Source organism: Hakea prostrata, chromosome 1, assembly GCF_041222555.1.
Source record: "Hakea prostrata isolate BN-2017 chromosome 1, UWA_Hpros_2, whole genome shotgun sequence".
Classification (NCBI taxonomy): domain Eukaryota; kingdom Viridiplantae; phylum Streptophyta; class Magnoliopsida; order Proteales; family Proteaceae; genus Hakea; species Hakea prostrata.
In genome coordinates, this window is record NC_142600.1 from 40,275,673 (window position 1) to 40,298,779 (window position 23,107).

The window sequence follows — 23,107 nt, forward strand, 5'->3', positions numbered from 1 at the left end:
AGGATGGATCATTGCTTCAGGTAATGGTATCATGAAAACATACTTAGATCTTCAAGGAAAAAGCTTAGAAGCATAAATCTAAATAAGGAAATAAAACCTACCATATATGTAACTATCATGATTCATGAAGAACACATAGTATGGTAGAAGAGAACAGCTAGAGATTGATAGATCATAGATCATGAAAAGAAAACACAGCGATTAACTACTAACATGATCAATCATAGAAGATCCAAAGAGATCAGAATTCAGATTAGAAGTTTAACAAAGATTAGATCATGGTTTGATCATGATTCCTTCAAAAGCTTGCAATGATCATGGTTAAGATCATTGTTCTAGCCTCAAATCCTTAGGATGATCATGAGAACATGTTCAGAGATGTTTGCAACAGAGAATGCAGCATCTCTTCTACTGTCTCAACTCAAAAAGGAAAGAAAAACAAAGATGGAGGAGAAGAAGAGAGAGTAGACATACCTTTTGATGCAAAAAGAAGAGTTTCGACGAAGATCCGTCAAGAAAACACCAAGGATGCAAGAGAGATGACTTGCAGAGGTCTTTGGTTCGTTCCAGAGAGTTTGGAGGCAGCAAATACGAAGTGGACTTGAGATTGGACTTAAATAGAGCAAGAACAACCTAATTGCCAAAGACAGCACTCATTGGTCGAGTGGATTGGTCGATCTGGTCCGATCGACCAATCGGTCGACCAATCTCGACAAAGAAGACCAAAAACAGGGAATTGAAGGTCCAGATCAAATCCAATCCTAAAGGGGTTTTGCACACAAGTCAAGTGACTTATCTAATAGGTAGAAATGCCTTCAAACCAAGATAGAGAGCACTCCAAGTCCATCAACTAATCAGATCTTCATCAGGATTCAGTTTCCATAAATAGAACCTCATCATCAACTTTCATGGATTCAAAGCCAGACACCAAGTCCTCTACTGGGATGGCCCAAAGCTGACTTCTTACTTTACTTCGGGTCATCGGACCTACAAATAACAAGGTTTCCGGGTCAAGGTTAGGGCTGGGTTTTACACATCCTCTGCGGCACTCAATGTAGCGGCCATCCAGCGGCCGCTACTGGATGAACGCCACGTGGAGTGTTTGAAATCGTAACCGTCCACTTCTTATTCTTAGGAAAACATGTTTAAACCGGTCCAATAGCACGGCCCACTGATCGAACCTTGAGCAACACACAACTATCCTCGTCCCTACCTCTTCCCTCGCCGACCCGAAACAACATCATCGTTGCAATCATAACTCAACTCACGAAATCTCTGCAATGTAGACCGTCAAAATCATGGGAGCAATACCGATGCTGATTCTAGCAACGATTCAACCCACCAAGAGCCAAGCAAAGTTTGGATCCAAACCCATAATAAAGCTCCTAGAAAAAGATTATGGAAGCAAACAATATGCCGGAGCAAAGACGGATCCAGTCGGAAACTTGTCCAGGTTCGGCGGAGCCCAGTAAGGAGCAGACATTGATGATTCCCATTGGAATTTCTATCTGGGTATTGCTTATCTTTATATTGTTTTTTTTATGTCAGTTGTAGCTCTGCAAATAAGTCATAAGTACGGTACTTGAATAAAGAAGAACAAGAAAAAAATAAGAAATTAAACAACTGATAGATTAATGACCCTATGCAGTTCTTGAGTGCAAATTAAAGGAGTACTGACCATAGCCTAGTAAAATAGAAACCATTGAAGCTATACTTGCAGAAATCATAGAAAATTTGTTTCTCCTCCATTTGCTCTACGATACAAGTGGTTCCGATTACTGCCATTGTCGTAGCTCAGATTACCGGTAGACTTGGTGAGAAGAGTCATTCCATTTCGTGAGTTGAGTTATGATTGCAACGACGACGTTGTTTCGGGTCGGCAAGGGAAGAGGTAGGGACGAGGATTGTTGTGTGTTGCTCAAGGTTTGATCGGTGGGCCGCGCTATTGGACCGGTTTAAACATGTTTTCCTAAGAATAAGAAGTGGACGGTTACGATTTCAAACATTCCTCGTGGCGCTCATCCAGTAGCGGCCGCTGGATGGCCGCTACATTGAGCGCCGCAGACGATGTCAACCCGTCCATGGACACCCCTGCTATTGGTTAAAAAAAAAAAAAAAGAAAATTACCGGCAACCATTTTACGAACTGATAATTGGCGGAAAGGTTTTAGGCAGAAAGATTGAGGCGTTGTACTGTTCTACTGTTCTACGGTGATTTTTCCGATGACGATGAAAGCCGTGGTGATAACGAGCTTTGGCGGTCCCGGAGTTCTTGTGCTGCAAGAAGTGGAAACCCCTAAATTCGGAGACGACGAAGTGTTGATAAAGGTTGAAGCCACCGCACTGAACAGAGCTGATACGCTTCAAAGGAAAGGATCATATCCTTCTCCCAAAGGTGCCAGTCCATATCCGGGCCTTGAGTGTTCCGGAGTCATCGAAGCTGTCGGGAAGAACGTTAGCAGATGGAAAATTGGCGATCAGGTTTTTGAATTCGTTCGCCACCATTGCCGCAATTCTTTTTTTGTTTCTCTTTCTTTTGATCATTTACTCTGCATTTGTGAAAATGCTGGTTCATTTCATCATCTCGAATTTTGTGGTGATTCATGAAATGAATTGCTCAGGTGTGTGCTCTTCTTAGTGGAGGAGGCTATGCAGAAAAAGTAGCTGTGCCTTCTGGTCAAGTTCTTCCTGTTCCACCTGGTGTTTCTTTGAAGGATGCTGCGGCTTTCCCTGAGGTGGCATGTACTGTCTGGTCTACTGTTTTTATGATGAGTCGGTTATCAGCAGGGGAAACTTTCCTGGTACATCCTTCTTCCCCCGCCCCCCTTTTATGGTTCGTATATTTATGTTATTTGGCTTATCTGTGAGAACTAATGGTTGCCAGAGTGAGTTCCACATATCCACTTCACATGCTAGCATGTCCAGGGAAATGAAATTTCATTTTTATCTTCATATGTTCAACATCTCAACTCTTAAGGGGAGACTCCTGTGTGTTGCTTGCTGCCTTAGGGTCCACTCTGTTGGCATGTTAGTTAGAATGACTGGGTACTGCATGAACCCAAAAAAAAAAAAAAAAGGATTCAGCCTGGCGTGTTTGAAATCATTTGGCTGATATTCAGATGGAGGTCACTTAGATCCATGCCTTTTGCTCAATTCTCAAAAATGATGCTGTGTTGGAAAGTCAATCAATTTCAAACTGTGGAGGGAATGCTTACAATTGTTGCCGTACACCATTTCTTAGTTCCTCATTGGTTTTTCAATAAGTAGCCGCATTGGGATAAGAAGCCTTTGTAGTCAGACTTAACATTGATTGAAGAAGTTGTTGGAGAGAAGGCACTGGTTAGGTATCTAAACACTGGGTAGTATGCAGCAGCAGCTGTCAATTGTGCAATGTGCAGTCTAGTCTGACTTTGAGTGGTGTGAGTTGTCCTCAGTCTCCTCTGGGTCCTCCCTGTTGAGAAATGTTGATATCCGCAAAATGTCAAGCTGATGGGTCAGTTAGCCCGCAGTGACAATGTAAGGCAAGGCTTGGGCTAACAGAACTTAATTATAATGGGGTCTTTAGCGGTAGTAGTCTAGTAGATGAATTATTTTAAGTCTAATTAAATCCCAACTCTGCTTTAAGTTAGATCATGATTAGGAGTTTTAGTTTTAGTTTGCCTTTACAAGCTATCATATCCATGCAATCCAATGCCAGAACTTAACTGCTGGTTGGTAGTATCAAAGAGAACTGATAACAGAATATGGTCAATCAGCATATTAGAAACTAATCTTATCAGATGAGGTTAAACTCTGGTTGAAGATTAATAAGGAATTTAACAGCATGCAACATTCAGCCTAATTGAATTGCTGGATGCTGAGATACCAAGATGTCTCAGAAATAGGAAGTAACTGATACACGAAAACTGATGTAGATCAAAGCATGAAGTATAGAAGGACCAAAATCAGATACAAAACATAGTTACCGTTCATGTGAACAATTTCACAGCCAAAAGTTATCTTTTTCAGGGCTGAGTTTTAGATATCTTGTGGATGGAGATATAAGGCCGTGAAAGATTCTGTTATTTAGGTTGTTCTAATTTCAGTTTGTTACTATTAAGGATTTTTTATTTGGAGTTTGTCTGCTGGGTTTTATAAGAAGTGTATATTTTGGTTGAAAGCTACTTTGTAGTAAACACTTTCTATTTTGGGTTGACCCTGTATAATGTATGACGCTCCTAGAGGCTTCCGCAAAATGTAAAGAATAAAGTTATGTTGCTTTTTCAGCTCATTGTGCTGAGCAAGGCGGAGAAAGGTCAGATACTAGATCATTTTTTTCAACAGTTAAGTATATGTGAGTGAGAGATCCAAGACTGAGAGTACCATCTTAATGTAGCACTAGAGCTAGAATAGGTATAATCCCAGGCAGGATCTGATGTGAAAAAGGATTGATCCCCCTATAATTGGGTCCAGACACCTAGGCCCAACTGGCGCACCAAAGGGCTGGCTGAACCCTTATAGGGGTATTTTGGTCATTTTGACAAAGTTCGGGTGTCTTAGGTCTGGATCCCATGAGTCCAGTGTTTGTCTGGACCATAGTTGTCATGGCAACGAGGCGATGCAAGGCGGTTTTAGCTAGTTGGGGCGATGAGTCGACGAGGCACCCTCCGAGGCGCTTTTGAGGTGGTCGAGCGTTTTAAGTGAAATTTTTACTTTTTAGTGTACATCTCATACACTAATTCATTATAAACATATCTTATATATAATAAAAAAACTAATATTAGCCATTTAGCCTACCTCAAGTCATCCAACATACTATAAACCACACATAGTAGGTCCTAAATAAATTTCAAGTATCATACTATTATTAATAAGAATCAAGATACGATAAAATGTAACTAAATAGTAAACGCATAGATGCATGAGCAAAACAAATAAACACTAAACAACATATCTTCATTAAATGTCACCAACACCAGCACCACCTACAACTCCACGGCTCCACCTCCACCAGCACCTACAACTCCACCTCTTCTAAATTGTAGAGCTGTAGCCAAATATCCTCACAAGTAAAAGAAGAAAATGAAACAAAGCATATTATATCTAAATAAAAAGTGTTAAATATTTAAGCAAACAATCCCACTTATCTAAAATCTAAATCCAAATCCCAAATAAACCAACACACCCATATCCAAAATTCCCAATAAAAATCCACAATCCATATCCAAAATTCCCAATAGAAAAGTATAAGTCAGCTAGTCATAATCATCATCAAGCAAATTGGTAGCAAGTGGGAGATATTTCTTGTTGCTCCAAAGAGGTAGACCTCAAACCAAAATCATCTGCAATGTTCTCATCATCATGCAAATCTTCCTCTTCCATGTCTCCATCAGACTCAGAGTCATGTTCCTCAACCACCCTCTCCAAAGACCTGCGATGTAACATATATTAACTCCAGCAGATGTTGATCCACTTGGTTGACATCCCCTCGGTCTATTCTGGCCCTCAAGTGATGAAGATGCCCCTATAGCTCTATCAACAGTGCTCCAAGTAAGATCACCCTCAAGATGGACTAAATCATCAGGGTGATTAACGATCCACTCACTGCTCCAGTCAAGCTCATCAAGGAGTAGTGGATCATAATTTCTACTCTTTAATCGCCTTTCATTGAACCTTTCTTGAAGACGGCGATTGTACTGAACAAAAGCTAGATCATTCAACCTCTCATGTTCCAGCCTATTCCTCTTCTTGGTGTGAATCTGAATTCATGAGCAATTGAAAAGAATCCCAAATCATTCTTCTAAATTTAAATTTAAAAGAACTTTTAAATACTTGAATCACTTAATACTTACAAACTCAAATGTGCTCCAATTCCATTCACAACCAGAGGAAGAACAACAAAGGCCTAGTATCCTCCGTGCAATCCTTGTAAGCTCAAAAGCAATTCCTCCATGTGTATCCCACCATGTAATTATAGTATTAAAAAAAAAAAAAGATTAACTTAATAGGTAGAGTTACAAACCAAATAAGTATACCTAAAAATAAAATATACAAGTAAAAACTTACGAGGACTCATAGTTGTACGCTGTCTGATAGCCATAGCTGTGGAGAAAGGACCTCTACCTTGCTTGTATTCACTTGCCCAGGACAATATCTTATCTTGTCGATGTGCATTAGGCACTAGTCTTCCAACAACTTCATTGAAAGAAGCTTGGAGAGAAGTGATCAACTCATAATTATCTACATCATTAAAGTTGTAGAACTTCCCAAGGATTAAAAAAAAAGGCTGCACCATATAGAGGTCTCTCCATCTGACACTCCCATCGTCTATCAATTATTTGTATGACTTTCTTCCAGAGTCGTTCTTTGCCTCCAAAATTTTCTTTTATTCTTCTCTTAGCTCTTGCATGGCTACAAACACTTCAGGCAATGTGGGTCTTTCATCAACATCCACAATCCTCAATACAATCATAAGAGGTTGTGATGCTCTAATACAATCCTCCACACCATGCCAAAATGCTGTAGAAAAAGTTGTTTTAGCTACTTTCTTTCCTGCTTCTCAAAAATGAACAAGTGCCTTAAATCATCCTTGTGTATCAATAACCTTTGCAATGTCAATAATGAAGTGGCAAACCTAGTCACTGCAGCCCTCCCAAGATCCCTTCCATTTGTCTTCTATCTCAAGGCCTCCAGCAATCTTGTGTGCCTATAAATGAAAGTGCTAATTCTCTTCCCCTGAATTATCACTTTCTTATACTGTTTCAAATTCCCAATGTCCTCTAGCATCAAATCAAGATAGTGGGCTGCACAAGGAGTCCAATATAATTTAGTCCTATTCTCCATTAATAATGCCCCTACTACTTTGTAATTTGAGGCATTATCAGTCACCACTTGAATTATATGCTCTTCCCCAATTTCTTCAACTTTGCTATCCAATAACTGAAAGAGCATGTTTGCATTTTGCACTTGGCTAGATGCATCCACAGAACCAAGGAAGAATGTTCCCTCTGGACAATTGACAAGAAAATTGATGAGATGCCTACCCTTTTTGTCAGTCCACCCATCAGACATGAGTTTGCATCCATACATCTTCCAATACTTTTCATAATTTTTCCTCATTTCCATTTTTCTTTCTTTTGCACTCTTCAACAAAGACACCCTGACTTCATGGTAACTTGGGGGCATATACCCAGAACGATATTGTGCAATAGACTCGACCATCACCTCAAAGCTTTTAGCTTTAACTGCATTGAATGGAATGCCACACTGATACATCCAATCAGCAATGTGGTTATCCACTCGCTTCTTTTCTTCGGCAGATCTCATTCTATTCAAGATGGTTGTTTGAGTAGCACCCTTAGCCCTCCTTTCTTCAACAAGTTTTTCGGGAGTGCGTCTAACATGCATATCCATGGGACCCCTTACTGGTGCCTTATTAAGGGCACTTTTCAGTCTCTTTGATGCAGTCCCAGAGCTTGGTATCTTGGAGCACACCTCAACCTCAGACCCTACACTAGGTAATGTACCTCCTCCAGTAGAGGGCCTAGAGGCAAAAATAGGATGTTCTCCAATTTGAATGTCATCATACTCATTATTCAAATCAGTAACAACAGCCCTCTTTTTATTTTTCACCAACACTGCATTCATCTCTTTGGCAATTGCTGTAGTGGTCTTGGTGCACTTCACAACATCCCCATATCCACCCACTAGATGTTGCTTCAATCTTTTAATTCCTCCTTTAATGTTTTTGTTGCACAAATTGCATCTGACTGTATTCCTATCAGCAACATCTGGCCAATACCCATACTTCCACCCTGGGTCATTTGACTTGGCCTTTCTCTTCGGGTCTTTCGAGGGATCATAGGCTTCACCCCCACTAGGAATAGGCTGACTAGAAGCAGGAGCAGCCGCTGAATTATCACTTGAGGTCATTTTAAATAACTAGTAAATATCTACTATAAAAAACATGAAACATACACATATAATCAGCCAAATTAAAAACAATAATAAAGTTGATAATGATACCGTATAATTTTAATTTTGCACCATACCGCACCACAATAAAAATACTATGCATTCGTCTAATCATCTCACTTCATGATAAATTGATAATCAAGCTTCTATTCTGAAAAATCAGAAAAAATATACTGAAGTTAATAAACAACAATAATTAGTACAAAATTCTAGAATAATAGAGGAGTAAGTTAAACAAAGGAATAAGACAAGCATCCATACATGTTTTGTGGTGTACAAATACAGTAATACACATGAAAAGATACATAAGGCTGCTTAAATTATTATTCCAAAAGCAAATTAGTTGTATTCCCAACAAATCATCTCTTTTATTGCCATCTAAGTCATATTAAGGCAACTTTGAAAGTTCTAAAGTTGCAATTTCAGACGGAATAAAAAGGATTCCTAATGAAAGCATCGATAGATCAGAGAAGTGCAAGCACATAAATCAAATGCAAGGGATAAATAAATAAAAGCAGATAATATCAAAAGAATTGCAGTTCAAAGGAATCTCATGTACACAGTGCATACACCAAGCAATATATCTCAAGAATGCAAACCATACCAGAAAAAAAAAAGAAAAAAAGAAAAAAAAAGAAGCAACACAGTGCATACACCAAGCTATATATGAGTATATCTCAAGAATGCAAACCAAACCAGAAAAAAAAAAAAAAAAAAAAAGCAACACATAGTGCATACACCAAGCAGTATATCTCAAGAATGCAAACCAAACCAGAAAAAAAGAAGAAAAAAAAGCAACTTATAACATTGCTACCACACGCAGGAAAAAAAAAAATTCCGGCGACATACCGTCGCCTGAGTTGGTGACCAAAGCCGCTGCAACTTGGTCGCTACAACTACGGTGGCTTTCATATGAGCCTATGAGGGAATAAAAAAGGAAGCAGAAGTAAGAGAGCAGCAACAAAACTGCAGAAATCGATCAATTAATTCAATTTTGGACTGAAAAAGAGAGTATAGTACTACAATGGTGTTGCCGGTGATGTTTCAGGTTGTCGCCGACGTTGTTGGCTTTCCCCGGTGATGTCTCTAACTGTCGCTGGCTATTACTGGTGGTGTTGTTGAGGTTTGAAATTGGAGTAGCAAAGGGAGAGGAGTAGTAGAGAGGAAGAAGACTCGAGAGCTAGAGCCAGAAGCATATTTCGTTGCCGGTGTCACTGGTGGCGTCGTCGATGTCGCCGGTGGTGTAGTCGATGCTCTGGGAGAGGAGTAGCAGAGAGGAAGAACCAAAGAAGACTTGAGACTCAAGACTCGAGAGCCTTAGCCAAAACCAGATTTCGTCACCGGTGTCGCCGGTGGCGTCGTCTTCGTCGCCGGTGGCGTCATACCGTCGATGTCGCCGGTGGTGTCGTATCGTCGATTTTGCCGGTGGCTTTGTCGACGCTCACGGAGAGGAGTAGCGGGCGAGAGTAGCCAGAGGAAGAAGACTCGAGAGAGAACGATATTAGGGATTTCAATTTTTGTCTCGATTTTCCCTTTTGTTTTTTTGTTTTTTAATTGAATTAATGTTACAAAATGATCCCATGTTTCTGAAGTACCATTTATGTAACCATTCAGCCATTAGATGATTTCCAATTGGAATCTAGTTTCCAATTCTGTTTTAGCCTTTGATTTGGAATAAATAAAATGGTGATTTTTTAAAAACAAAAAGGCATTCGCCTAGTAGTATAATGCGTCCAATGCGTCGCCTCGGACGCCAAGGAGATGCCTCATACACTGAGGCGACCGCCTTATGTGTTTCCATTGAGGCGCCCCACACCTCACACCCATTTATTCCGCCCCGACGTGTTGACAACTATGGTTTGGACCCTAGGTCTATTTTTATTTTGTTTTTTTGTCTATTATTTCTCAAGTTATTTAAAAGTCCTTGTGTAGGTGAGTTTCCTAGTTAGGTTGAGATCCCACGACTTTAGTCCACTTTAATCTTGTAATTGTTAGGACTACATATCTACTCTTAGAATTTGGATTGTAGTCCTCTAAAATTAGTTATTGAGTTTTTTTTTTTTGGGGGGGGGGGGGGGGTCAAAAATACTAAGTCAAAATAAGAGTTTAAGATGGAGTCTAATTGGAATCTATTCTAAATTAACATTCCTTTTGAATAATTAGGTGTTATTTTCGCGGATGTGCTTCTAGTACAGTGGTGGCAGCCTCCTAGGTAGAGGCAATAATTCCAAGAAGGTCATGTACTCATGTGTTCGAACCTCCGTCCTTACCACACTTTCCACCTTCCACCTCCCCCCGAGCCTGTGGGCCCCCAGTCGCTGTAATTGTTTTGATGATGACCAAAAAAAATAAATAAATATAACAGTAGATGTTATTTTCCAAGATGGTTTCTCTTTATTTGTGGTCGTTATTGAGTTGTAAAGGGGATCCTAGTCTATAAGGGATTCCCTAGTTGAGTCAAGTTAGGTTTTCTTGTTAGAGTTCAACTCTTTTCCTTCCACTCTACTTTATTATAATAGAAGTTGAATTTGATGAATACAATTATGAATTTGGAGGGAAGTAATGTCGTGGTCTTCTTGGGAGGGCCACGGCAGATTTGAGTGATCCTCTTCTTCAAGTGGCGCCATTCTTCTTCAATTTCAGCAATCAACCTTCAATTCCAGCAGCAGTCCAACCTAACAGCGGCCTACCTTCAAACTCCAGGTAAGTATACAGCAACCCCAACCCCTTCCTAGCCTTAGCCACCCTCCCAAACCCTAAGACCATAACCCTAATGCCCTTATCACCCTTTTTCTATTTTTTGGAAATTTTCTGCAACCTTTGGACTTTTTTCTATACCTGAAAGTCAAGGTCAGATCTATTGCAATCTAATCGTTAGATTTGTCCCAAACTTTAAGAACATCATTCCCCTAACCCTGGTGACCTTCCCTCCCAATTTCAGCTCAACTGGACCAAACGAAACCCTTGTCTAACCCTAACCCAAGTTCCACTGAAATTCTCATAACTCCCAAACCCCTGAATCAAACCCTAAAACCTTGTAGGATTAGCATCCCCACCCCTTTTCTTACACTCGATCCCAGTCCCAATCAAATCCAAGGATCCCAAACCCTTTGGAACTCTTCAAACACATCCTAATCCATCTAGGACTGACCTAAACTTATTAGACTTGACCTAAAATTAGAGAACACTAACAACAGCCCTTTCCTAAGCCGAACCCAACCCTAAAACAGCTTCCCTTAAGGCCCTAATCTGGAATTTTAATTCTGGAATTACATTACAGCAACCACCAAAACCCTAAGATCTTTCTGTTCAGCCTTAGAGCCCAAAAACCTTATTCTATATTTGATTTCCCATGTCTGAAACCGTATTACTGCATGGTATCAACCCTTAAAACCTACATTCCTTCAACCCTCAGCTTGGCTGTAACCTGTAAGACCTAGCCCTAACCTTTGCCAACCTCAAGAGCTCTTCGATTACAAGTTTCTACAACCTTAGAAGACTGCTGATTCATAGAAAGAGGATCCTGAAGTGAACCCAATTCTAGGGGTAGAATTTGGGTTTACATCAATTGGTATCAGAGATAGATGAGCCAACAACCGACAGAGCCATGGATAGAGTGAATGAAGTCACCTCTAGTGAAGATTATTTCAGCTGTAGACCCACTGTGAATATTCTTACAGAGATCCTTGGTACTGAATCTGAAGAAGAAGACTGGAGGAGCAGCCTCTTCCATACTTGATTGAGGACTGGTGGATCCGAAGCCAGAGCAATAGTTGATAATGGCTGCAACTCCGATGTCATATCTGTGTTTTTTGTTCGGAGGGCCAAATTACCAGTTGAATAACATCCCAATCCTTACACAGTTGGACTTCTCAACCACGAGATTACTGAGGTATAATTCAGATGTCTAGTTCCTGTTAGTTTACATGCCTATGCTGATGAAGTCTGGTGTGATGTAGTTCTCATGAGAGTGACTGATGCAGTTTTGGGTAGACCTTGGCTTTATGATAATGATGTAACAATTCATGGGTGGGAAATACCTGTAAATTTAGGCATAAATGGAAAAATATTGTGTTCCTTCCGTGAATCACAAAAGCCAGTACCAAAAGAGCATAGTCTTAACCCTACATCCATGGGGTACAAAGTCCAGTACCAAAAGAGCATAGTCCTAACCCTACATCCCAAGAAATTGAAGGAACCACTCTAGAAGTTTAGCTTAAAGACAAGCCTCTGCCATTACAGGAAAAGTTAAAGCTAGAAGATTCAATCAATGAGGTTATGCAAGAAGAGGATAGTACCATTAATGATCACAGAGGCATGGGCGAACCCCCTCATTCAGATAGCAGACATTCTCCACCAAGCTAGAAGCTTTCTCCAAAGGTAATGCCAGAGAAGTTAGATAAAATCAGCAACTCTGGAGCTTGTTTTGATGAAGATCACTTAGCCAGAGAGCACCACCAAGAAAAGGAAGTTCCTGTTTGCCACATTCGCCAACCAACTCCTAACAAAGAGGCCCCATGGACACCTTTAGAGGTAGCCCTAGAAGATCCCATGGATAAGGTAGCACATTGTTAGAACCCTGAGGTAAGAAAGAGAGTAAGGGGGGAGTTACTGTCATGGTGGGAGATCTCGCGAGATATCTCGTTTTTTAACCTTGGCGAGACGAGATGGAGGGCGAGAGCAGAGAGTTGGGATATCTCGCTCGAGATCTCGCCATATCTCGCCCTGGGTCTCGCTAGAACTCTCAATTTTTACCTTTTTTTGTGGATTTTGGCTGAATTTTCACTTGCAACTACTCTTAGCACATTTATAACAAGGAAGATCAATCATTCTCTACTTGTCTTATGAATTTATGATTTAATGACTTATATAGAACTTCTAATGGATGTATAATTATTTTATTCTTGAAAATTGAGATTGTGATGCTCATATGGATGGAAATTTGATAACATTTAAGTTAGTTGATGCATTTGATATACTTGCTTTTCATTTATATGCCTTAAATGTTCTATATTACATGTTGTATAACATTGCATTCCCTAATCCTACTACATTTCGGTTTCACAATATGGGTAGACTTAGAAATCATGTATAGGGTTGTTTCTAACAAATCCAAGGCCACCAACGTGTTCAAAAGACCTTAAATAAGCTAAATACCAAGTTTCAACCCAATTGGGACCCTAAAACCCACCGAGATGGGCCACCGAGTTGACGCCAAAAAATTGTATATCTTGACCGAGATCTCACCGAGATGGTCGAGATCTCTCTTTTTCAAGGTGGCGAGATCTCTCTTGAGAATGAGATCTTCTACCATGGTTACCGTAGCTAAAAAAGGGGGATTATAAATAGAGGGAAACAAGGAAGGAATGGTAACAGTTATTCTATGTGAGGTTTAGGCAGCCTTTGGTTGAGGGCACCAGTTGGTGTAGGTGGTGATTGGCATGTTTCAGATGTTCAATACATGGGTTCCTATCAATAGGTATTAGAGTGTGTTCCGATTTGAGGGAAGGTAGATGGAAGATTGGATTCTCCATATTTTCCAGTGAAGGGAATGCACGGGAATGGATTGCAGAAGTAATACACTTCTGTTGGGCACACTAGATTGAGTAAAATTATCGATTGGGTGTGGCTAGGATGCATTGGAGTGGGTTTATCAAAGAAAATGGTTTGAATTTGATTGGAAAGGTTTCAAGGAAGCCCTGCAACTTGATTTTGGTGAAGGAAAGATGTCAAATCTGAGAGTGGAATTGGATGCCACCCAGTTTGAGAGTGAGGAAGGGCTGCGAAAGTCATACAATCATGGTTGAGAGGACTGATCGTTTGTCAAAGGATTTCAAAAACCAACTGTACAACCATTGTGTGCGAAAGGGTATCCGAGCTTGGCTAGTGGCGAAGCATCACCAGATCAATGAGGGAGTCGGAGCGAAAAGCAATCTAGTCAAACTCCCAGGGGATGAGGCCCAAAGTACTAGAGGAGGCATTAATGAATCTCTTTGGTATAGATCAAATCTTGGAAATTATGGGATTTTGTGAAAACATAACAACACATATTGCGCCTTCAATGATGACAAGAGCTACATTTGTAATCCGACTTGGATTGCAAACTTTACAGGAGGAAGAAGTGGCTGAAGGGAATGGGGAGTGGAAGAAGCTTTAAAGATTCAGAGAGAGCGACACTGGGCGTGAGGATTCCTTCGAAACCACCATGGCAGAGGGTGGCGACATCAGTGGGTGGAGGCAGATGGTTACAGCACGGGAAGAAGGGGAACAACGATGTGCTGTGGAGGTGGTTACTGAGAAACTCCATAACACATGTTTACTAGTACCATTTGACCACGACACAGGGGAAGAGGTGGTTGCAGAATTGGCAGTTAGGGTTTGCTGCAAAGAGAGAGATGTCGCAGAAGAAGAGAGGAAGAAGATAGGAGTTGGACCAGTGGTTTGGGTCCAAACGGGGGTCGAGTCAATTAAACCCCCAAGCCTGGTCTGGTCGACTTACTTGGCCATCAACTTAAGACAAGGTATTGGACCTTAAAGAGCCCAACTAAAGCCCACCTCTTAAATAGACGACTTCTGGTCCATTCAACAGAAAAATTGGCTCTAAAGAGAACTAATAAGCCCAGCCCAACAAGTGGGTTATTGCTTAAGCAATTAGGGGCATAGAAAGCTTCTAACCCATTTGTAATTTTAAGCTACCAAGGGCATTTTAAGAAAAACACTATTCATCCATCCCTTACCTATATTCCTTTGACCAAGATTGCGCACTAGAGAGCCCAGCCCGTGGTGGTGGCGAAAATCCCTCATATGAGGGCAGCGGAGGAGGTCTGTTACCTACAACGGAACCTTTGGATCAAGGCATTGACTCCACTAGAGCAGGGATTACCGAATTTTGCCTCTGGTAATGAATATATGACTGGGTATCGGCTTACGGCATGGCAAGGAGTTCAGATCTTGTCTTTTCAGCAACCTAGATCCACACCAACATCGTCAGTCCACAACCACTACAATCATGATGGGAAGAACAAGCGCAGCAAGAAAGGAGATGGGACCTACACAATTTACATTATCTAGCAGCTGGAACTTTGTTTCAGAGGTCAAAAGATGCAGCCAGTTCCAGGACAGTGAGTGGAAGAACCTGTGTTCATTCCAGTGGCTGTAAGCCTCCTAGAAAAACATGGGACATAGATGCAACTTCCTTCTGTGTATCATGAAGAGCTGCTGCAAGTAGTTGGAAAGGAGGGATGATCTGTTTCCGCGCCGATCTCCAAGTGCAAAAGAAAAAAGATGACTTTGTACTCTATGGTATACCAGTGCAGCCAACTCCAACTCTGTTGCGGGTTTATAGCACCCCTAACCAACTTGGGACTGCTTATGTTCGGGTGAATTTAACCATGGGAAGGCAAGACAGATATTGACAAGGAAGCTCATGCTCGACTTAGTGGTTGGTCACTAGGAGTCTAGGATCACAAAAAGTTGGTTTTTAATCCCCAACTTGAGGTTTGAGGATATCAGATTGGTTCTTATCAACCTAACTCTGGGATTTGGCCAAGTACTAAGAGGTTGCTGCAGAGGTGCACTTCCCGTTCAAATAATTTTTTTTCCACTTGGACGTGGAGAAGTTGGGGGAGAGGTTGCTTCACAAGAAGTTTGTTTTTGAGGTTGCGGAGTTGGCATGGTTGGTGTGGTAAACATGTGAAGACTACACTTCTGACTTCCCTTCACCTTTGGACAAGGTGAAGTTCAAGGGAATGTTGGGACCCTGGGAAGAAAGAGAGTGAGGGGGAGCTACCATAACTAACAAAGGGGGATTATAAATGAAGGGAAACATTGGAGGAAGGGTATCAGTTACTCTATGTGAGGTTTGGGCAGCCTTTGGCTGAGGGCACCATTTGGCGTAGGGGGTGACTGGCACATATTTCTGCTGTTGAATATGTGGATTCTGCTGCCCAAAGCTCACATAGAATAATCAATACCCTTCCTCCCATTTTCCCCTCTATTTATAATCCCCCTTTGTTAGTTATGGTAACTTTTCCCTCACTCTCTTTGTTACCCGAGGGTACACTCTTGGACCATTGCCAAGGTCTTATCGTGATGACAAAAGGAACAAAGCTGCTGTCCATGCCCACTACAGCCAAGCTAGAAGAGTTTGATGGTGCCCTAGGGCTAATGGAAGACAAGAAGGCTCAAGTCCTTGTTTCAAGGACATAACAGTTGACGAAGGTGCCCCATAGAATGTAGATACATGGCCAAATCAGCAACACCAATCAGAGATGCAATTGATGAGGTACCTACTCCACTTAGAGGTTCCCTATGCCCTTGACATTATTGGTAGAGTGTTGCTGCCCACAGACATTAAGACCACGCCAGCCCCTATTCCATGCGAGATTGGACTTCTTTATGGACTCTAATTTTGTTTTGGAGTACAAGCAAGTAAGAATGAAACACACCACAAGGTGATCACAAGCAAAGACTCCAGAAGCATGCCCATCGACCTCAAGTTCGAGCCCACTGATTTCATCTTTCCTCCTTGGGTGTTTGGCTAGCGGACCCTTAGGATTGAAGAATTCGTTCCCGCGAGTCCTACCTTACCAGAGTTCTGTCCAGGAAAGGTTAAGTGGCCACCCATATGCTACTACCTCCCCATTGTAAGATGCGAGGGAGACTACAAACTACAGGCTGTAGAGTATTGACCCAAGAGCATTTGATCTGCACATCATCAGGAGATGAATACTTTTAAGAGGGCGAGAATTGATGTGATCAAGGTTGACCCCCCTATAATTGGGAGCAAACACCTAGGCCTAATAGGTGCACCAAAGGGCTGGCCGAACCCTTATAGGGGTATTTTGGTCATTTTGACAAAGTTTGTGTGTCTTAGGTTTGGTTCCCATTGAGTCCAGTCTGTTGTCTGGACCGTAGATCTATTTTTATTTTATTTTTCTGTTTATTATTTTGCAAGTTATTTAAGGGTCCTTGTGTAGGTGAGATTCCCGGTTAGGTTGGTATCCCACAACTTGAGTACACTTTGATCTCCTAACTATTAGGACTCCATATCTACTCTTATCATTTGGATTGGAGTCCCAAATGAAATCTATTTCAAATTAAGATTCCTTTTGGATAATTAGGTGTTATTCTCCAAGATGGTTTCTTTTTATTTGTGGTTGTCGAATTCATTCATAGTTTGGTATCAGAGATATTCCTGGTTATCTCCACTTGATTTCTTTATTCCTGGTTATCTCCACACAACAAAGTGTGACTGGGATTCACTAGTTGAGTCAAGTTAGGTTTTCTAATTAGAGTCTTTACTCTCCCCTGCTAAGGCTTTAAATAGCCCACCCTACTTCATTGTAAGACAAGTTGAATTTGATGAATAAAATTATGAATTTGGAGGCAGGTAATGTCGTGGTCTTCTTGAGAGCACCATGGCAGATTTGAGTGATCTTCTTCAGGTTCAGCCATTGTCTTCAATTTCAGCAATCAACCTTCAAGTCCAGCAGCTGTCCAACCCTAACAGCAGCTTACCTTCAAACTTCAAGTTAAGTATACAGCAACCCCAACCCCTTCCCTACCATTCGCCTTCCTCCCAAACCCTAAACCAAAACTGTAATGCCCATATCACACCTTCTCTAATTTTTTTTTCCTGGATTTTTTCTGCAATTTGCGGACTTTTCCTGTACCTAATAGTCAAGGTCAGATCTACGACAATCTCATCGTTAGATCTGTCCCAAACTTTAGGAACATCATTCCCCTAACCCTAGTGACATTCTCTCCCACTTTCAGCCCAATCGGACCAACCCAAATCCTAGTCTAGCCCTAACCCTAGTTCCACTGCAACTCTCATAACTCTCAGACCCCTCACCAAACCCTAAACCTTTTTAGGATTAGCATCCCCACCCTTTTTCCTACACTCGATCCTAGTCTCAATCAAATCCAAGAATCCCAAACCCTTGGGACTCTTCAAACACATCCTAGTCCATCTAGGACTGACCTAAGCCCAACTGACCCCCGGAAACCCTTAAAGCCCTAACCTGAAATTCTATTCTGGAATTGCATCACAGCAACCACAGAAACCCTAAGAACCTTCTAGTCAGCCTTAAAAACCAAAAACCAAAAACCTAATCTTATACTTAATTTCCAGGTCTGAAACCCAATTACAGCATAGTATTAATCCTTAAAACTCATATTCGTTCAACCCTCAGCTTGGCCAAAACCTGCAAGACCTAGCCCACCTTTGCCAACTGCAAGAGCTCTTCAATTACAAGTTTCTAGAATCCTAGAAGACTGCTGGTTCACAGAAAGAGGATCCTAGAGTGAACCCAATTCTGGGGCAATAATCCTATAAGTCAAAACCTATAATTTGGGTTTACATCAGGATCAAGCAGGAAGCCAAAAAAAATCTATATAAAACCAAGAGAAAAATGGTATCTCCAATGAAATCTTAGCTTCTCTCTCGAAAACTGATGGTAGGGACGGGGTAAGGGAATGAGACCAATCTTCTTGAGAAGGAGAGAGAAGAGCCCGGAAGAATAGAAATCATGTCTGGGATAACAATCCCACATACAAAGCTCACTTACACCAAAAACTCTTTGAAAAAAGTTCTTTACTCAAATCATCTCTAATTGAGGGGGGATGTATACACATTCACACACAAAACAGAATCCTACCCAGCTATTAAGTATCTGAATATAGCTTCAAATTTTCATCTTAATTTCTAAGCTCATGTATTAACATTACCAAGCTCCGCTTTCTCTATTATCTTTTGGCTTCTCATAAATTTGGTCTATTACATTGATGGCCTAAACCAAGCAGCTTAAGGTATGTAGAAACCAACCATTGGCAGAGTTAAAAGTTTTTGAGGCCCAGCGGACCCAACTAGGTGTCTTTGAGGCCCAGTTGACCCAACTGGGCTATCTTAATTACATCAAATCCTGTTTATTTTGGAAAAACTTGACTACAAGTCTTATAAAATGAGTGGATCAGCCCCATTTGATTGGCCTCATCTTGTAAGGGTAAGGTTAGGAACAGTTAGCTCCAATTGACTCAGAAACCAATGAATTAGAAAGGTTAAATTTCATGTGTCCCCCATTTTACATTGGATAATAATGTAATATAATGTCTCACCCCTGTTTTGTCAAAATATTATGTACGACACCTGTTTTGCCAAAATATTATGTACCACCCTCATTTTTATGCTCAAATGTGAAATTAGTTCAATCTATTCATAGATTTTTGTTAAGTGCTGAGATCACCCGGTTATGTTTCACTTTGTTCTAAACTACCCTTGCCAAAGGGTAAATTTGCCTTTTATACTTTGATTGATTGATGTAACCAAGGTTGGGCCCAAAACCAAGATCCAAAAGACCCAATCCAAAGCTGGCCGAATACCTCAGGGGTATTTTGGTTATTTTTCAGCCCTTTTGGGGTTCAAAAGTGGCCTGGTTTGAACCCTTTCGGTCCAAGGGTCATGGTTCTATCTTTATTTATTTCTTTTTCATCTAGATTAGTATTTTGTGAGTTATGACAGAGTCCTAGTCTATAAGACTGTGAGTTAGAGTCCAATTTTGAAGTAGGACTCTCCTTCCAAGGGTTAGTAATTTGATTCCTTAAGGATGTCTTATGTAAGAGTCCAATTAAGGTTTCTTTTAAGAGTCCTTTTGTTATTAATTAGTTGAGTCCTTTTTCTTTTTGGATGAATAAAAAAATTCATTACCAAATGAAAGAAGGGGGTTGGAAATACAAAGAGAACCAAGAGGGTTCAAAATGTGGCACCAAATCATACACCAAACCTAAGAAGAAGCATAAAGAGAAAGAGGAGGATCCAAAACATCAAGACATAATGGACCAAAATACAAAGTCAAGAGGCAAATGATTACTATTTTTCTTCTTGACTCAAGCAATGATTTGCAGGTGACAAAGTATCAAATTTGATTTACGCTTCAACAGCGTAGACTTAAGAAGCATCACATCGATCAATGGTAAGAGCCAAAATAGGAAACCAAATCATCGCACAAGAGGGCTTGGGTAGATCCCAGCAAGGCAAGAAAAAAGCAAGAGTAAAGAAAGAAAGAAGCAAAGCCAGGAAAGGAGAAAGAAGAAAATTAGAGATAGTACAATAGGGAAAAGAGAGACGGGCCCAAGAGAAAAGGATGGACAACACCTAGAAAAAGGGAGAAGGATGAGGGTAGAGAGAAGAAGGGAAAGAGAGAGGAGAGAGATAGAACAGACAGATTTCCCTTCTCAGAGGGATATGCCTGCTCCGGCTTCCTGCAAATCTCGGAAAAGAAACCGAAGGAGAGAGGGGGAGAAAGGAAAGAGAGAGAATGAGAGAAATAGAGCAACCAGATGTCCCTTCTACCAGAGGGATATGCTTGCCCCAGCTCTCAGCAAATCTAGAAAATGGAGAACAGGAAGAGGGAGAGAATGAGAGAGTCAGAGCAAGCAGCTGTCCCTTCTCCCACAGGTATATGCTTGGTCTGCTCTCAGCAATTCTCAAAGAATAGAGAGAAGGAAGTGCAGGAGTGCGAGAAAGAGAGGAGGAAGGAAGAGAGAGAAGAGAAGGGAGAGAGAGAAGAAAGAGATAGAGCCGGCGATAGGAGCATCGCCTGAGAGAGTCTATAAGTTAGTAATGAGAGCAGTTCAGAGTTTATAAGGAAAGCAGAGGCTTGGGTCGTGGGGAAGAAACCCTACAGCCTCAGGTGAAGAGTGTCTATAAATTCTGGAAATTTATGAAATTATTCTTCAAGCCTCCATCTTCATCACAACTTCACTCCATCTTTGTCAACGAGCCTGCTAGAACCATAGCATCACAGCTACAACAGTCTTTTTCAAGTAGCAGCCACCAAACTACAAGTAAGCAAGTCCCTACCCCATCCCCTACCCCTTACCCTCCTCCCTCTCCATCCGCAAGCTTTCCCAACCCTTCTTCTCTCCTGTGGCAAGCCCAAAATCTGCAATCTTAGATCTCCCTCATGCTCATGTGATCCACCTCCTATTACCCTAGTTTCAGTCACACCCCTTCCCCTAGCCAGCATCTACTCTTAGATTTCCTTAAAAACATCTCCATTTGGGTCGCTAGAAAAACCTGCAATTCATCTTCTTCCTTGAGCCGCCGTTAAAACCCTAAACCCTAAATCTCTGGCAACTCCTAATCCAACCATTGGATCTCTGAGCCCTTTTAGGATCCACATCTCCTAACCCTATTACACCTTCCCAACCCAATCCTACTGTAACCCAACCACTTGTGAGTTACTCCAACAAGGACTGCTACTCCTTAAACAAAGCCTAAACCTTGTAGGATTCAATCTGAAATTAGAGAACAAGGATAGACTTGAATCAAGGCCAGGGATTATCAATTCAGACCTGATCAGACCTTCCTAGGGCTTCTACACCAAATCCAGCCATTGAGTTATAATCTGGAACTTGTGGGCAGAGGTACAGCAATAGCGTTTCAACAATAGGACTTGGATCCAGGCCTGGCTGAACCCTTCTCAAGGCCTGAACTTACTTCCAGACGTCCCCAAGCAGAGCCCTGAGTACTGAAGTTCAATTCAGACCTTCTTCTCAGAGTTTACAGCAAGATACAGGGTTATTTTAGTTGCTGTACTTTAAGATCTAAACCTGAAAAGCAAGATTCTGGCCTATAGTGATCTGCTGTTTCTTGGAAAAGGACCTACACTTGGCTCAGTAATCCTGGGTTACATCACACTTCCATCAGATGTAGTAACTTTGTTATTGATGAGATTGTCGGTCTGGTGGATAAGCATTTATATTTTATATATCGATAATTCAAACTTAATGCAGCTGGTGTTATTGATCACATTTTAGAAAGGACAATGCTTTAAATTTTCTATAATCTTGCTGGCAACACCCCGAAAGTTTGGAGGCCTTATATTATCTTTGCCTAGCGTAAGAGGGCCTTCATAACCTTCGCAACTCTTTTAAACAATCCTATACTGGTCTCTAGAAAATTTTGGAGATCTTCTGTTATTCTGTCTCTATACAAGTCATTTATATCCAACCATACAGAGAAAATAGCTCATTATGTCTCTATACCAGTCATTATGTTGAACCATCCAAGATTTCACATTAACAATTCAAGATTGTAGAACACGTGTTCTTCCATCTTATACTTATTCATAACGTTGGCCTACATGTCCATTTTAGACTTCACGCACACATTTGATCTTGTTAAAGCACTATCTTGAATAGGATCCTTCTCCTATATTGACTCTTCTATGTGCATTAGAAAAACTATAGGCAGTAAAATTTCTTCTTGTTAAGGGTTGGTCAGTGGACCACTTCCGGTTTGGTCAAAGAAAAACATTACACATTGTAGGTAACTAACAATCTTCTACCACTATTATTATTTTGGTGAAGAGTAATGGCAATAAATTGTCGGAAAACAATTTCTGAAGGAACAAAAGAATTTCATTAATCGGTTCCCCAAATACTTGGATGTACTAGGGAAGAGCCAACATCATACTTTTGGGGATGCATATGTTCCAAGAAGAATCAGCATTACCCAAATCAATCTGCTTTTCATCACATGTAAGCTGTAGTGTGGCATAAACAATTTGTTAGGGTGAACAAACAGAAAATAAACATAAGGTATTATTTATTTTTTCCTTTCCTGATGTTATTATAATCATAGTTGTCAAGGCGTCGCTTAGGCGTCGGGGCGGAATAAATGGGTGTGAGGTGTGGGGCGCCTTAGTGGAAACACATAAGGCGATCGCCTCAGTGTATGAGGCGTCTCCTTAGCGTCCGAGGTGACGCATCAGACGCATTATACTGCTGGGCGACCGCCTTTGTGTTTATAACAAATCACCATTTTATTTATTCCAAATCAAAGGCTAAAACAGAATTGGAAACTAGATTCCAATTGGAAATCATCTAATGGCTGAATGGCTACATAAATGGTACTTGAGAAACATGGGATCATTTTGTAACATTAATTCAATTAAAAAAAAAAACAAAACAAAACAAAAGGGAAAATCGAGACAAAAATCGAAATCCATAATCTCGTTCTCTCTCGAGTCTTCTTCCTTTGCTACTCTCGCCTTGCTACTTCGACATCGACGACGCCACTGGCGACATTGAACCATGCCACCGGCGACATCGAACGACTCCACCGGCGACATCGACGATGCCACCAGTAA

At 41.0% G+C, this 23,107-nt stretch overlaps 1 protein-coding gene across 1 annotated transcript in view; it reads left to right on the plus strand.

Annotated features, from left to right (window-relative positions):
* Nucleotides 1-2,119: 2,119 nt before the first annotated feature.
* Nucleotides 2,120-23,107, plus strand: part of LOC149028949 (uncharacterized) — a 42,243-nt gene continuing 21,255 nt past the window's right edge. The window contains exons 1-2 of the mRNA XM_089139623.1: nucleotides 2,120-2,480; nucleotides 2,621-2,800. Of these exons, the coding sequence (XP_088995749.1) occupies nucleotides 2,223-2,480; nucleotides 2,621-2,800 (438 nt within the window). The 5' untranslated portion in view covers nucleotides 2,120-2,222. The remainder of the gene's footprint in view (nucleotides 2,481-2,620; nucleotides 2,801-23,107) is intronic.